The sequence below is a fragment of the Pelodiscus sinensis genome, chromosome 30 (genome assembly GCF_052426305.1).
Source record: "Pelodiscus sinensis isolate ZL-2025 chromosome 30, ASM5242630v1, whole genome shotgun sequence".
Classification (NCBI taxonomy): Eukaryota; Metazoa; Chordata; order Testudines; family Trionychidae; genus Pelodiscus; species Pelodiscus sinensis.
The window spans coordinates 2,350,828-2,364,394 of record NC_143081.1 but is presented as its reverse complement, the minus strand read 5'-3'; the positions used below and the strand labels follow the sequence as shown (position 1 = coordinate 2,364,394).

The 13,567-nt window shown below is 51.4% G+C and overlaps 1 protein-coding gene across 1 annotated transcript; it reads left to right on the top strand.

Annotated features, from left to right (window-relative positions):
* The first annotated feature begins 318 nt into the window (after positions 1 to 318).
* Positions 319 to 12,762, top strand: LOC112545758 (Fc receptor-like protein 5). The gene is made up of 7 exons (XM_025184557.3): positions 319 to 473; positions 560 to 598; positions 5,517 to 5,804; positions 6,475 to 6,774; positions 9,703 to 10,020; positions 11,088 to 11,189; positions 12,694 to 12,762. The coding sequence occupies exons 1-6, from the start codon at positions 446 to 448 to the stop codon at positions 11,180 to 11,182; spliced, it is 1,068 nt and encodes a 355-aa protein (XP_025040342.3). The 5' UTR covers positions 319 to 445; the 3' UTR covers positions 11,183 to 11,189; positions 12,694 to 12,762.
* The last annotated feature ends 805 nt before the right edge of the window (positions 12,763 to 13,567 follow it).

The window sequence follows — 13,567 nt, the reverse complement described above, 5'->3', positions numbered from 1 at the left end:
GTAGGTTTTAAATCAACACACTGGCTCCGAGAAGGGAGTGAAGTGTAGTGGTTACAGCTTAGGGAAGTAGGATTCTAACTGGGGGGAAGGTGGAGAGGGGGCCCTGGGCTTTCCCTACGGGGTGCTGGTTCTGATCCAGCTCTGGGTCAGGGAGGCAGATGAGATACAGGATTTGTGGCTGGGTTTGGGGGGGGAGGGAGATTAGGGTTCACCGGGTCCGTTTGGGGGGGTGTCACAACTCTGATGTCAGCCTGCAAGGCCTCCTGGGAGATGGTGCATCATGCCCCAGCCTGGGGTTTTGAAATATCCGTGGGGAAACGGAGGGTTTGGTCTCTCTGCGGCCGTCCCTGCATTTCCTGCCACAGGGGCCGAGGGCTTGAATCTCTGCTTTGCGGTGCAGAGACGGTGCCGGGGGGGACGGGTGCACGTGAGAACCCAGGGTCCCATGGCGCCAACTCTCCTGCCTGTGCTGGGTAAGTCACCCCACCCCGAGCCCCATTGGTCGGTGCCTCCCCTGCCCCCCATCCAAAGAACTCACCCCCTCTCTTCTCTCTTCCAGCCTTTCTCCAGTTCCTTCCCCGGCCGGCGGCCCCTACAGGTAACAGCCTCTCCTAGACAGAACAAGGTGCTTTCTACCCACAAACCCATGTCCACCCCCGGGGATGGCTCAAGGTGCCCCCTAGAAACTTACAACTCCACTGGCTCCTCTTTGATGACCTGGGATCTTGGAACACGAGGACCGGAAGGGACCTTGAGAGGTCATCGAGTCCAGTCCTCTGCCCTCATGGCAGGACCCAGCACCATCTAGACCATCCCTGACAGGTGTGTGTCCAACCTGCTCTTAAATATCTCCATGGATGAAGATTTCACAGCCTCCCTGGGCAATTTATTCCAGAGTTTAACCTCCCTGACAGGCAGGAAGTTTTTCCCAATGTCCAACCTCAACCTCCCTTGCTGCAGTTTAAGCCCATTGCTTCTTGTCCTGCCAGTTCTGAGATGTCGGGTGAAAGCTGTGCCCTCAGAGGCCAAGGAGAACAATTTTTCTCCCTCCTCCTTGTGACACCCTTTTAGATACTTTGAGGGTCCTCACTTGAATCACTCACCTTGGTTCTTCGTGCGTAGAGATTGGGTTCAGACTTGAAACTTGGGGTGTGTCTAGACGACATGCCTCCGTCGACGGAGGCATGTAGATTAGCCAGATCGGCAGAGGGAAATGAAGCCGCGATTAAAATAATCGCGGCTTCATTTAAATTTAAATGGCTGCCCCGCTCTGCCGATCAGCTGTTTGTCGGCGGATCGGGGCAGTCTGGACGCGCCGCGCCGACAAAGAAGCCTTTCTTGATTGGCACAGGTAAACCTGGTTTCACGAGGCATACCTGTGCCGATCAAGAAAGGCTTCTTTGTCGGCGCGGTGCGTCCAGACTGCCCCGATCTGCCGACAAACAGCTGATCGGCAGAGCAGGGCAGCCATTTAAATTTAAATGAAGCCGCGATTATTTTAATCGTGGCTTCATTTCCCTCTGCCGATCTGGCGAATCTACATGCCTCCGTCGACGGAGGCATGTAGTTTAGACGTACCCTCGGTGTTTTGTACCCTGGGCAATGTTTGTTTTGGTGCTATCATTGGTAGCTTCTGCTCAAGTCAACACCCCATCCCTCCTGAGAAGTCCTTCTCAATCCCATCTGGTGGCAGGGAGTTCCACAGGTGAACTTAACTTCCTACTTGTCTGGTGGGGAAACACTGGAATAAGTTGCTTAGGGAGGTTGTGAAATCTCCATCCCTGGAGATATTTAAGAGCAGATAGGATAAACATCTACCAGGGATGATCTAGACGGTGCTTGGTCCTGCCGTGAGGGTAAGTGACTGGACTCAATGACCTCTCGAGGTCCCTTCCTGTTCTAGTTTTTTGGGATTCTAGGATTCGCCTCTTGCTCTTTCAAAGTATGGGATAAAAAATCAAACAATTTGCTTCTGTCCATGCTCATGTGGTGGCCCCGGAGGGAGGGTTTCAAGCCCACCTCCTGGTTAGAACTGGAGCCCAGTCCTGCAGCAGTGAGTTCCACTGTTTCTTCTGCCTCTTTCCCTGAGTCTCCTAGAGCTGCTTCTGCCCGGCCACGTGGGGGAAATGAGTTAGAGGGTCTCACAATTCGATACCGTCAGGAATTGGCCAGTGTAATATTTTTTTCCGTTGAGAAATGCCGCTTTGCTGACTGCCCAAGAGTCTTCTGGGGAGGAAACAAAAGGTCAAACCAGTTCTGAGATGTCGGGTGAAAGTCGTGTTCCTTTTTCGGAGGCAAACTTTCTTTTTTGGAAATGCTACTCAACGTCCACAGAGCCCAGGAACCAAAGGGGAGTTGACTGAAGCAATATTTTCACAGCTTTCTTGGGGCTCAGATTTTCCGTGGCGGAGAATCTGGATTTTCTTCACCATTTGGGCCAGGAAAAAAGTCTCCCCTCTCCCCCCCACATCCATGCAATCACTAGGCATGATTTCTCCACACATGAGTGTGCTCACTTGCTCATGAGGGCGTCACGTCATTGCTGGCGTGGGGGGTGTCTCTGCATTAGCAGAGAGGTAGATTTCACCAGTGGCCGCGTCTCCTGGGGAGAAGAACGCTCTGTCCTCCCCGGGGAAGCTGGCATGTGTTGGATGATTTATAAACAGGCTCCTGTCCCCGCCCCGGAGGGAAAACCAACAGCAGATTGCACAGCTCAGCTCAACTTCCGCATTTTGCCTGGTTGTGGTTAGGGGGCTGGATCTCAAACTTCTAGCTGCTAATTCCTAAGCCACCAAAAAGGAGAAATCATCCTTCTTCAGCCAGGTCCTGTAAAGTCCCCTAATAACCACCATGTGTGTGCCTCAGTTTCCCTGGGCACGACTCCAGTGCCTAGATGGAGATGGGAATTCCAGGCATGACAGCTTCCCTCACCTATAAGATCAAGTGCTCAAGGGGAGAGATTATCTCACACCAGCAAGCTCCTATAATGTTCCATAGTGAACGCACATGTGTGCCTCAGTTTCCCTGGGCACTGCACCAGTGCCTAGATGGTTATAGGAATTTCAGGCATAACAGCCTCTCTCACTTATAAAATCCAGAGCTCAAGGAGAGAGATCATCCCCCAAGAGCAAGGTTCTATAATGTTCCATAATAACTGCCATGTGTGTGCCTCAGTTTCCCTGGGCACTGCACCAATGCCTAGATGCTAGTGGCAACATTGGGTGTGCAAGCCTCCCTCACATAGGAGACCAAGGGCTGGAGAAGAGAGATCATCCCCCAACAGTAAGGTTCTATAACGTTCCATAAGAACTACCGTGTGTGTGCCTCAGTTTCCCTGGGCACTGCACCAGTGCCTAGACGGTTATGGGAATTTCAGGCATGACAGCCTCCCTCACGTATAAGATCCAGATCTCAAGGGGAGAGATCATCCCCCAAGAGCAAGGGTCTATAATGTTCCATAATAACTGCCATGTGCATGCCTCAGTTTCCCTGGGCACTGCACCAGTGCCTAGACGGTTATGGGAATTTCAGGCATGACAGCCTCCCTCACGTATAAGATCCAGATCTCAAGGGGAGAGATCATCCCCCAAGAGCAAGGGTCTATAATGTTCCATAATAACTGCCATGTGCATGCCTCAGTTTCCCTGGGCACTGCACCAATGCCTAGATGGTGATGGAAATTTTGGGTGCAACAGCCTCCCTCCCCTATAAAATCAAGCGGAGACATTATCCCACATCAGCAAAGTCCTATACTGTTCCATAGTAAACCCACGTGCATGCCTCAGTTTCCCTAGGCATTGCACCAATTCCTAAGCAGTGATGGGAATTCCGGGCGTGACAGCCTCCCTCACCTATAAGACCAAGACCTCAAGAGGACAAATTATCCCACACCAGAAAGCTCCTATAATGCTTCAGAGTAAACCCACATGTGCGCCTCAGTTTCATCAACGATTTAGCTATTGGCATAGAAAGTACGCTTATTAAGTTTGCAGATGATACCAAGCCGGGAGGGGTTGCGACTAATCTGGAGGAGAGGGTCATCATTCAAAATGAGCTGGACAACTTGGAGAAATGGTCTGAGATAAAGAGGATGACGTTTAATAAGGACAAATGCAAAGGGCTCCGCTTGGGAAGGACCAATCAGTTTCACACGGAGGCTCTAGACTACCGGGTTTTGTCGACAAAAAAAGCCTTTTGTCGACAACACTATACCTGCGTCTACACTGCCGCTGAGTTCAGTCAACATAACGTCGACAGAACTGGGCAGTTTTGTCGACGGGGCTAAACCTCATTCTACGAGGAATAACGCCTGTAGCCGACAGAGTTCTGTGGACAGAAGACATTGTTGCATCTACACTGACCTTTGCCTCTACACTCTCATGCCGACACAGCGGCTTGCTTTGTCGCCAGAACTGGATGTCGTCTAGACGCTCGTTGTCGACAGAAGCTTTGGCGACAGTATCTGTCGACAAAGCCTCTGTCAACAAAAGCCTGTCGTCTAGATGTACCCATACAGAACGGGAAGCGACTGTCTAGGAAGGAGTACGGAGGAAAGAGAGCTAGGGGTCATAGTGGACCACAAGCTGAATATGAGTCAGCAGTGTGATGCTGTTGCAAAAAAAGCAAACATGATTCTGGGATGCAACCCTCGGGTCCTCCGGGAACATACCCTGGGGGTCAGGCTAGGAAGCGGGCTGGGGTAAGACCTCAGCTTTGGTGGAGCTATGGCGTGGATGGACAGCTAGCATTTGCCATACGTAGCTTGGTGTGATTTGCACTCCTATGGGGGTAGTGAGACCGAGAGCTGCCCTAGACATGACCCTGTGCCAGGCCTCAGTTGTCCTCATCTGTAAAACGGGAACAACAACATTGCCCTTGGCCTTGGAAAGGGTTCAGAAAAGGGCAACTAAAATGATGAGGGGTTTGGAACGGGTCCCATATGAGGAGAGGCTAAAGAGACTGGGACTTTTCAGTTTAGAAAAGAGGAGACTGAGGGGGGATATGATAGAGGTCTATAAAATCATGAGTGGTGTGGAGAGGGCCGATAAAGAAAAGTTATTTATTAGTTCCCATAATAGAAGAACTAGAGGACACCAAATGAAATTAATGGGGAGCAGGTTTAAAACTAATAAAAGGAAGTTCTTCTTCACACAGCGTGTTGTCAACCTGTGGAACTCCTTGCCAGAGGAGGCGGTGAAGGTTAGGACTATAATAGAGTTTAAAGAGAAGCTGGATAAATTCATGGAGGTTAGGTCCATAAAAGGCTATTAGCCAGGGGATAAAATGGTGTCCTTGGCCTCTGTTTGTCAGAGGCTGGAGAGAGATGGCAGGAGACAAATTGCTTGATCATTGTCTTCGGTCCACCCTCTCTGGGGCACCTGGTGCTGGCCACTGTCGGCAGACAGGATACTGGGCTAGATGGACCTTTGGTCTGACCCAGTACGGCCGCTCTTAAGTTCTTATGTTCTTATGAATGGCGGACGGAAAGCGCTAGCTAATATTCACCCACTTTCCAGATGGCACTTCCCCGATGCTGTCAGTGAACCCAACACAGTCCACATACCGTGTAGGCCACCCCGTCACCTTCACATGCACCCCACCCAAGGGGTACCAGGCTACACAAATCCAGTTTCTAAAGGATGGTGAAGACGTGACCCCTCCACAGAGCCAGACTCCACTTCGCCTGACCTACCATCTGCCTCACCTCAATGTGCACGACTCCGGGTCCTACCGCTGTCGGTACTGGCCAGCTGGGCTGAAGGCGCCGTCCACACCGAGTGACCCCATCACCCTAATTGTCTATGGTGAGTCTGTGTTGCCAGGTGGAGACGTTTCCAGCCACAATGGCCCCTCTCGCTCAGTGGTTAGAGCCTGGCTCTAGTAGACGAGATGGTATCACTTCAGTTCTCATGGGGGCTTGGAAGAACGTGTTGTTCCTCCACCTTCCCCACCAATACGGGCTCCATGGACAATGTCTGGGGGGGGGGGAATCTTTTGGATTTATGGAGCCCTACACTGGTGTGCCCGGGGGCAGGAGAACTTTGCAGAGCTGTGAGTTTCCAATCGTCAGTGGGGGAGGTTAGGTTGGATATTAGGAAGAACTATTTCCCTAGGCGGGTGGGGGAGCCCTGGGATGGGTTCCCTAGGGAGGGGGTGGAATCTCCATCCCTAGAGGTGTTTAAGTCTCGGCTTGACCAAGCCCTGGCTGAGATGATTGAGTCGGGGTTGGTCCTGCTTTGGGCAGGGGGCTGGACTTGGTGTCTCCTGAGGTCTCTGCCCGCCCTGGGATCCTAGGATTCTGATCTTGGGGGGACTGGGCTGGCAGAATCTCAAATTCTGGGATTCTAGGATTCTTGGATTCTACCAAAAGATGAGGGGATGGTTCACTGGCTTCAGCGTAGAAACCAAAATGTGTGGTTGTTTGGACTACCGGGTACCCCATTGACTCATTCCCTTTTCATTCTCCCCGTGTAGACCGAGCACCTCCCGCCTCGCTCACCGTGGACCCGCCTTGCCCACAATACCTGGTGGGGGAACAGCTGACGCTCACCTGTGTGGATCCCCAAATTGACAATGTGACGGGATACAGATTCTACAATGAAGAAAATGGGGAGATTTTTTCCCGGGACCCTGACGCCAGCAGGGGAGCCCAAGTTTTCTTTCCTTCACTTCGCACGGTGGACGCGGGCTCATACACATGCAAATACTGGCAAGAAGAGTCGGGGCAAGAGATCCTGTCGGTGGGAAGCCAACCGGTCTCTGTTTCCGTGCTGGGTAAGTCCCCAGTTCGCACGGGATGGGTAGGGGAAAGGGATCCCATTCCCATGGCTCACAATCTGGTTTCCTTCCAACTTGGAATGAAAGCCAAGAAGTCAGAAGTTCTCCCTTGAAGGGACTTGACCTACAAGGAGAAGCTGAAGGATTTGGGCTTGTTTAGAAGAGAAGAGCGAGGGGGATTTGAGAGCAGCCTTCAGCTCCCTGAAGGGGGGTTCCAAAGAGGCTGTTCTCAGTCGTGGCAGATGGCAGAACGAGGAGCAATGGGTTCACGTTGCAGTGGGGGAAGTCTAGGTTGGAGATTAGGAAAAACTATTTTCCTTGGAGGGTGGGGAAGCGCTGGGATGGGTTCCCTGTGTAAGGGGTGGAATCTCCATGCCTAGTTCTGGTTTGACCAAGCCCTGGCTGGGATGATTGAGTTGGGGTTGGTCCTGCTTTGGGCAGGGAGCTGGCCTCAATGACCCACCGAGTTATCTTTCAACCCTAGGATTCCACAGCCTGTAACTCCAAGATCTTCCATGGGATGAGCTGGATTTTCTGAGTCCTCTCCTTTTCATTTCTCAAGAAGCCAGGGGGCCAGGCTGAGTGGGCAGGCAGAAAGGAAACCAGGACGTTTTGGGCAGGACTTGGGCCCGGGTTCCATCGGAACTTGGCTTAAATCTAACTGGCTCCCTCAAACACGTCAGTTGTGACTAATATTTCAATTGCAACAAGAATGATGAAAGGTCTAGAAAACATGACCTACGAGGGAAGAGTGAAGGAACAGGGCTTGTTTAGTTTGGAAAGGAGAAGACCGAGAGGGGACATGATAGTGGTTTTCAGGTATCTAAAAGGGTGTCAGAAGGAGGAGGGAGAAAAATTGTTCTCCTGGGTCTCTGAGGATAGAACAAGAAGCAATGGGCTTAAACTGCAGCAAGGGAGGTTTAGATTAGACATGACCACTGCCTGTCAGGGTGGTCAAACACTGGAATTAATTGCCTAGATACAATTTATTGCCTAATTGCCTAGGTTCTAATGTATACTGTCGACAAAGCCTCTGTCGAAAAAGAGCATCACTCTAGACTACAACCAATGCTGTCGAAAAGAGCAAGCCGCTTTCTCGAAAGAGAGTGTAGGTGCTCTCTTTTGAAAAAGCACAGTATGGATGCACTAGCACCTTTTCTTTGAGAGAACTCTGTTGAAAATAGGCATTGTTCCTCGTAAAACAAGGTTTACCGCTGTCGACGAAACTGCCTCGTTCTATTCACTTACTGTTGACACAACGCTGCGGTAGTATAGACACAGGTACAGTTTTCTCAACAAAAGTCCACTTTTGTTGACAACCCAGTAGTCGAGATACTTCAAGGTGTGTTTAGACTACATGTCTCTGTCGACGGAGCCATGTAAAGTAGTTTACTCAACATAGTCAATGAAGCGGGGATTTAAATAATCCCCTCTTCATTCAAATAAAAATGGCCGCTGCATTGTGCCAACAATCAGCTGATCCGGCACAGCGCAGCAGTCTAGACGTGGTGCGGTCGACAAGGGAAACCTCTGTCGACAGCTCCGGTATGCCTCAAGGTTTACAGGAGCCGTCAACAAAGGCTTCCCTTGTCAACAGCACCACGTCTAGACAGCCGCGCTGTGCCGGATCAGCTGATTGTCGGCATAGCGCGGCGGCCATTTTTATTTTAATGAAGCGGGGATTATTTAAATCCCGCTTCATTGACTATGTTGAGTAAACTACTTGACATGGCTCCGTTGACAGAGCAAAATAGTCTAGAGGCACCCTCAGGGTGTCTCTAGACTACAGGGTTTTGTCGACAAAAGTGGACTTTTGTCAACAAAACTATATCTGCATCTAGACTGCTGCGTTCTGTTGACATAATGTAGACAGAATGCAGCAGTTTTGTCAACATCGCGAAACCTTATTTTATGAGGACTAACACCTTTTGTTGACAGACTTCTGTTGACAGAAGGCATTATTGCATTGATACTGTCTTTTGCGTCTACACTCTCATGATGACAAAGCAGCTTGCTTTGTCAATAGAACTGGCTGTAGTCTAGACGCTCTTTGTCGACAGCAGCTTTGTTGACAGATACAGTCGACAAAGCTTCTGTCGACAAAGAGCGTCTAGACTACAGCCAGTTCTGTCGACAAACAAGCCTCTTTGTTGACATGAGTGTGTGGATGCTAAGGACAGTGTAGATGCAATAATGCCTTCTATCGACAGAACTCTGTCGACAAAAGGCGTTATTCCTCGTAGAATGAGGTTTACATACGTCGACAAAACTGCTGAGTTTTGTCGACGTTATGTCGACATAACTCAAAGGCAGTGTGGACGCAGGTATAGTTTTGTCGACAAAAGCCCACTTTTGTCGACAAAACCCTGTAGTCTAGACACACCCTCTATGTCAACAGAAGCTTTGTTGACAGTATCTGTCGACAAAGCCTCTGTCGACAAAAGCCTATAGTGTAGATGTACCCTCAGAGTAGGTTAGATAAATGTCTATCAGGGATGGTCTAGACGGTGCTTGGTCCTGCCGTGAGGGCAGGGGACTGGACTCGATGACCTCTCCAGGTCACTTCCAGTTCTAGAGTTCTGTGATTCCCTGATTTAATCAGCCAATGAATCACAGGAGTGTGGGGTTGGAAGAGACCTTGGGCGGTCATCGAGTCCAACCCTCCGTCCACGAAACTCATGTTTCATTGGGATTCTTTCCAGTAGCTGTACCCAAGACCTTAGAAATCAATGGCATGTTGACCCTGGTGGTGGCAAGGAAAGTTGGCGACTGAGAAGTGATTGCCATTTGTTTCTAACATATTGGGTCCACAGGGTCCCAAAGTCTTCCCCAGTAAAACCATTTCATCTTTGCGCTCTCCTCTAGGATGGGCATGTCCCATGGAACATGAGATGTGCTCACTTCTCCCCTTTTCTGCTCCCCTAGATTCACCTTTCCTGCCGGCGCTGAGCGTGGATCCCCCATCTGGCGTGATTAAGGAAGGGCTGCCCCTGCTCCTCACCTGCACGGCACCCCAGGGCACCGGTGAGCGGAGGTTCTACTTCTACAAGGACGGCGTCGAGTTTCTCCCTCGGAACGGGCAGTCTCAGATCCACCCTTCGGGGTCTAGAAACGTCTCGGTGCTCCGCATCCCCCGGGCCCAGCTCAGCAGCACCGGGGAGTTCACCTGTGGGTACGAGGAGAACGTGTGCCGGAAATGGGGTCCGTCCCCCAGGAGCCAGGCCGTGTACGTCACCGTGACAGGTGAGGAATCTCCCCCCTTCTCGTCTGCTAGAGACACTGGGAGCATATTGGGAAATGCAGAAGAACATCTGAACAAGCAAATGGGGTCAGACCAAAGGTCCATTCAGCCCAATGTCCTGTCTGCCCACAGTGGCCAATGCCAGCTGCCCCAGAGGGAGGGAACACAACAGGGAATCTTCCCATAACCCCTCCCCTATCACCCATTTCCAGACAAAGGCGAGGGACACCAATCCTACCCATCCTGGCTAATAGCCATCGATGGACCTCATCTCCATGAATTTATCTAGCTCTTTTTTAAACCCTGTTCAAGTCCTGGTCTTCACCACATCCTCTGGCAAGGAGTTCCACAGGTTGATTGTGCGCTGGATGAAGAAAAACTTCCTTTGTTTATTTATTTATGTGGGTGACCCCTCGTTCTTATGTTTTGGAAACAAATGAATAATTTCCTTATTCACTTTCTTCCCACCACTCATGATTTTCTAAACCTCCATCCTCTCCCTCCTTAGTCTCCTCATTTCTAAACTGAAACATCCCAGTCTTTTTAATCTCTCTTCATATGGGACCCGTGCCAAACCCCTCATCATGTTAGTGGCTCTTTTCGGAACCTTTTCCAATGCCGAGAAATCTTTTCTGAGATGAGGAGACCACATCTGCATGCGGGATTCAAGCTGCGGGTGTCCCATGGATTGATAGAGAGGCCATAAGAGATTCTCTGTCTTATTCTCTGTCCCTTTTGTAATGATTCCTAACATGCATGCACGGAGTGGATGTTTTCAGAGAATGATCCACAATGACATCAAGAGTGTCAGGGAAGAACCACCAGGGTGAGGTCTCGGCTCTTGTGTAACTACCAAAGTCTAGCGTCACTATTCCGTGCGGCTAGCCTCACAACTCACAAACCCAGACAGCTGGTTGAAGTTCCTCCACCAGGGGGCAGCAAGTCGCTTTCCAGAGAGATTGTGAGAGAGCAAGCAACTCCATCCGTCCTGCAGGGGGCGGCAGATAGCAGCCTACAAGACCCAATGCAACCTTTCAGGAGGGAATTCTTTTCTCTCCTGTCTGTGCAGGGAATCATGCTTTCCTGGTTCGGTTCCTGGCCGTGGGCGGCTCCTTCTTCCTCATCAACGGCCTTATCTTCCTCGTCTCCCACCGCTGTTTGTAGCACACAGGTAACCGGCACCGGCTGTGGCTTTGACGCATGGAACGTTCCCAGGAAAATAACCCATTAAGGCCGTGTTTCTTAAAGGCTGTGTCTACACTGGGCCACTTATTCCGGAAAATCAGCTGCTTTTCCGGAATAAGCTGCGAGCTGTCTACACTGGCCCTTGAATTTCCGGAAAAGCAACGACGTTGAACTGTACAAAATCAGCCGCTATTCCGGAAAAACTATTCTGCTCCCGCTCGGGCATAAGTCCTTATTCCGGAACACTGTTCTGGAAAAGGGCCACTGTAGACAGCCCAGTAGTCTTTTCCGGAAAAAAGCCCCGATCGCGAAAATGACGATCGGGGCTCTTTTCCGGAAAAGCGCGTCTACATTGGCCACAGACGCTTTTCCAGAAAAAGGGCTTTTCCGGGAAAAGCAGCCTGCCAATGTAGACGCTCTTTTTCCAGAAATACTTATAACGAAAACTATTCTGTTTTAAGCATTTCCGGAAATTCATGCCAGTGTAGACACAGCCAAACTGTTCAAGACCAAGGAACCCCAAACAATTTTTTTTATGCAGAACCCCAAGGATTTTTTGTTGAGCAAAAAAAAAGGGGAGGTTGGGGAAAAGTTGTTGAGCAAATAAAGGGTGAGGGGAGTTTTCGGGGAAGTTGTTGAACAAAAAAGGGGGGGGAGTTTGCAAAGAAGATGTTGAGCCAAAAAAAAAAAAGAAAGGTTGCCTGCTCCTTTAACAGTGGCCATTTTGAACTCTGTTCTCCGCGGCACACCTCTGACTGCCTCGTGGCACAGTTTAAGAAACACGGCAGTAGGGGATCTCAGCCCACAGCTGTGGGGCTTACAGGGGAATTCTGCAACACGGGGAACACCCCAAGCGCTCTCAGCTGCAGACAGTGAGTGAGATGAGGGCAGTTGTGTCCAGTGGTTAGAGCAGCCGTCAGGGCTCTGAGCCGGAGTCTGAGGTCAAGGAGTGGAGGCAAAGCTGGGAATTGGAGCAGGGCCACTGGGACATGGAGACGCCTCCATATTTGGGACCTGAAGGGGTGACCAAAACGATGAATGAAAAACGTGGGACCCTGAGTCGTAGCGCAGGTGGCTTTGCACCGTGACGGTGGCCGTGTCAACAGTGCGGCGCCCCCTACCTGCACACATGTGTGTCATGGTCAGGAATGACCACTTCACGAGCCTCCTTCCAGTGCACCACAGCGCCCCCTGGCGGCGCGGGAGTCAGCTCTGACTTGAACTTGGGCAGCACCCTCTCACATTCATCCAGGCGCCCCCTAGAGCTGCCCAGGGGAACCGGCTTCTGAAGAGACCCAAGGACTAGAGCGCCCCCTAGTGGGCCCTTCCATGTCCTCCTCTCCAGTTTTCTTGCCTCCAGATGGAGATGTAGCCAAACGGGTGCTTAGGAGGTCCCAGCTCTGCGGTAGAAGAGCAGTATCTGAAGGTCATTAGGGGATGGGGCAGAGGGGTTACATAATGTTCATTGTCCCTTCTGTTTGTGTTCCCAGGGCCTGCAGGATGTTACCAGGCACTGCCCGGTGGGGGATTTGGGATCAATAAAAGGCTCCCCACTGTGCTCTGTTGGTTTTCCGACAGTCTGTTGATTGGGTGTACGCCGAGGGCCAAGAATTCTCCAGGCTCCCAACTGCCTCCTTCTGTGGGTGAAAGTGTTGCTCCGAGGCGGTGTGCCTAGTGGTTAGAGTAGAGGTGGGGGGGGGGCAAATGAGAGTCAAGATGCTTAGGGATTGGTTGGGACTGGTCCTGCCTAGAGCAGGGGGCTGGACTTGATGACCTTCTGAGGTCTCTTCCAGCTCTATGGTGCTATGATTCTAGGGGCGGTGTCCAGTTCTGGGGTTCTTTTCCCCACTCTGGGAGAGGGGTGGGGGTCTATGGGGTTAGACCAAGGTGGGTTGGGATGGTGGAGGGGTGTTGTGGGCTAGGACTCCTGGGACAAGCCGTGATGGAGGGAAAGAATTGGTGCCTTCAGGGGAGGTCTTCCGAGCTCTGTCACTACTCTCTGGCCCCTGTGTTTACAGCTGCTCGCAGCGAACTTTTCTTAACCACCGTCGCCGCAACAACTTGGGTTCCTATCATGTGGGCTACGCGTTCACCACACCGCCGGGGGCTGCTGGGGTTCTGCCGTCTGGCAAGAAACCTCGCTGCTAGCGACACCCGCCTTCCCCCACCTTCCAGCCACGCGCCGCTTAGGGCCTGTGGAACCTCCCGCTGCTTGGCGAGGGAAAAGGCCCTTCCCCTGTGAGCCTCTCTGGTTGCCCCCGACGCACCACCCGGGACGGCCAAGTGCCAGCCAGCTAGACTCTCTGCTAAGCAAAGACCGCGCCCGTCTGCACCAGCTCATACTGCGTTCCACCCCCTTTCTGG

Bases quoted from the DNA above. Each gene is read 5' to 3' on its own strand.
- LOC112545758 (XM_025184557.3), top strand. From the start codon at position 446: ATGGCGCCAACTCTCCTGCCTGTGCTGG. The intron at 474-559 runs GTAAGTCACCCC...TCTCTCTTCCAG, and splicing joins AACTCTCCTGCCTGTGCTGG to CCTTTCTCCAGTTCCTTCCC. The intron at 10,021-11,087 runs GTGAGGAATCTC...CTGTCTGTGCAG, and splicing joins CGTGTACGTCACCGTGACAG to GGAATCATGCTTTCCTGGTT.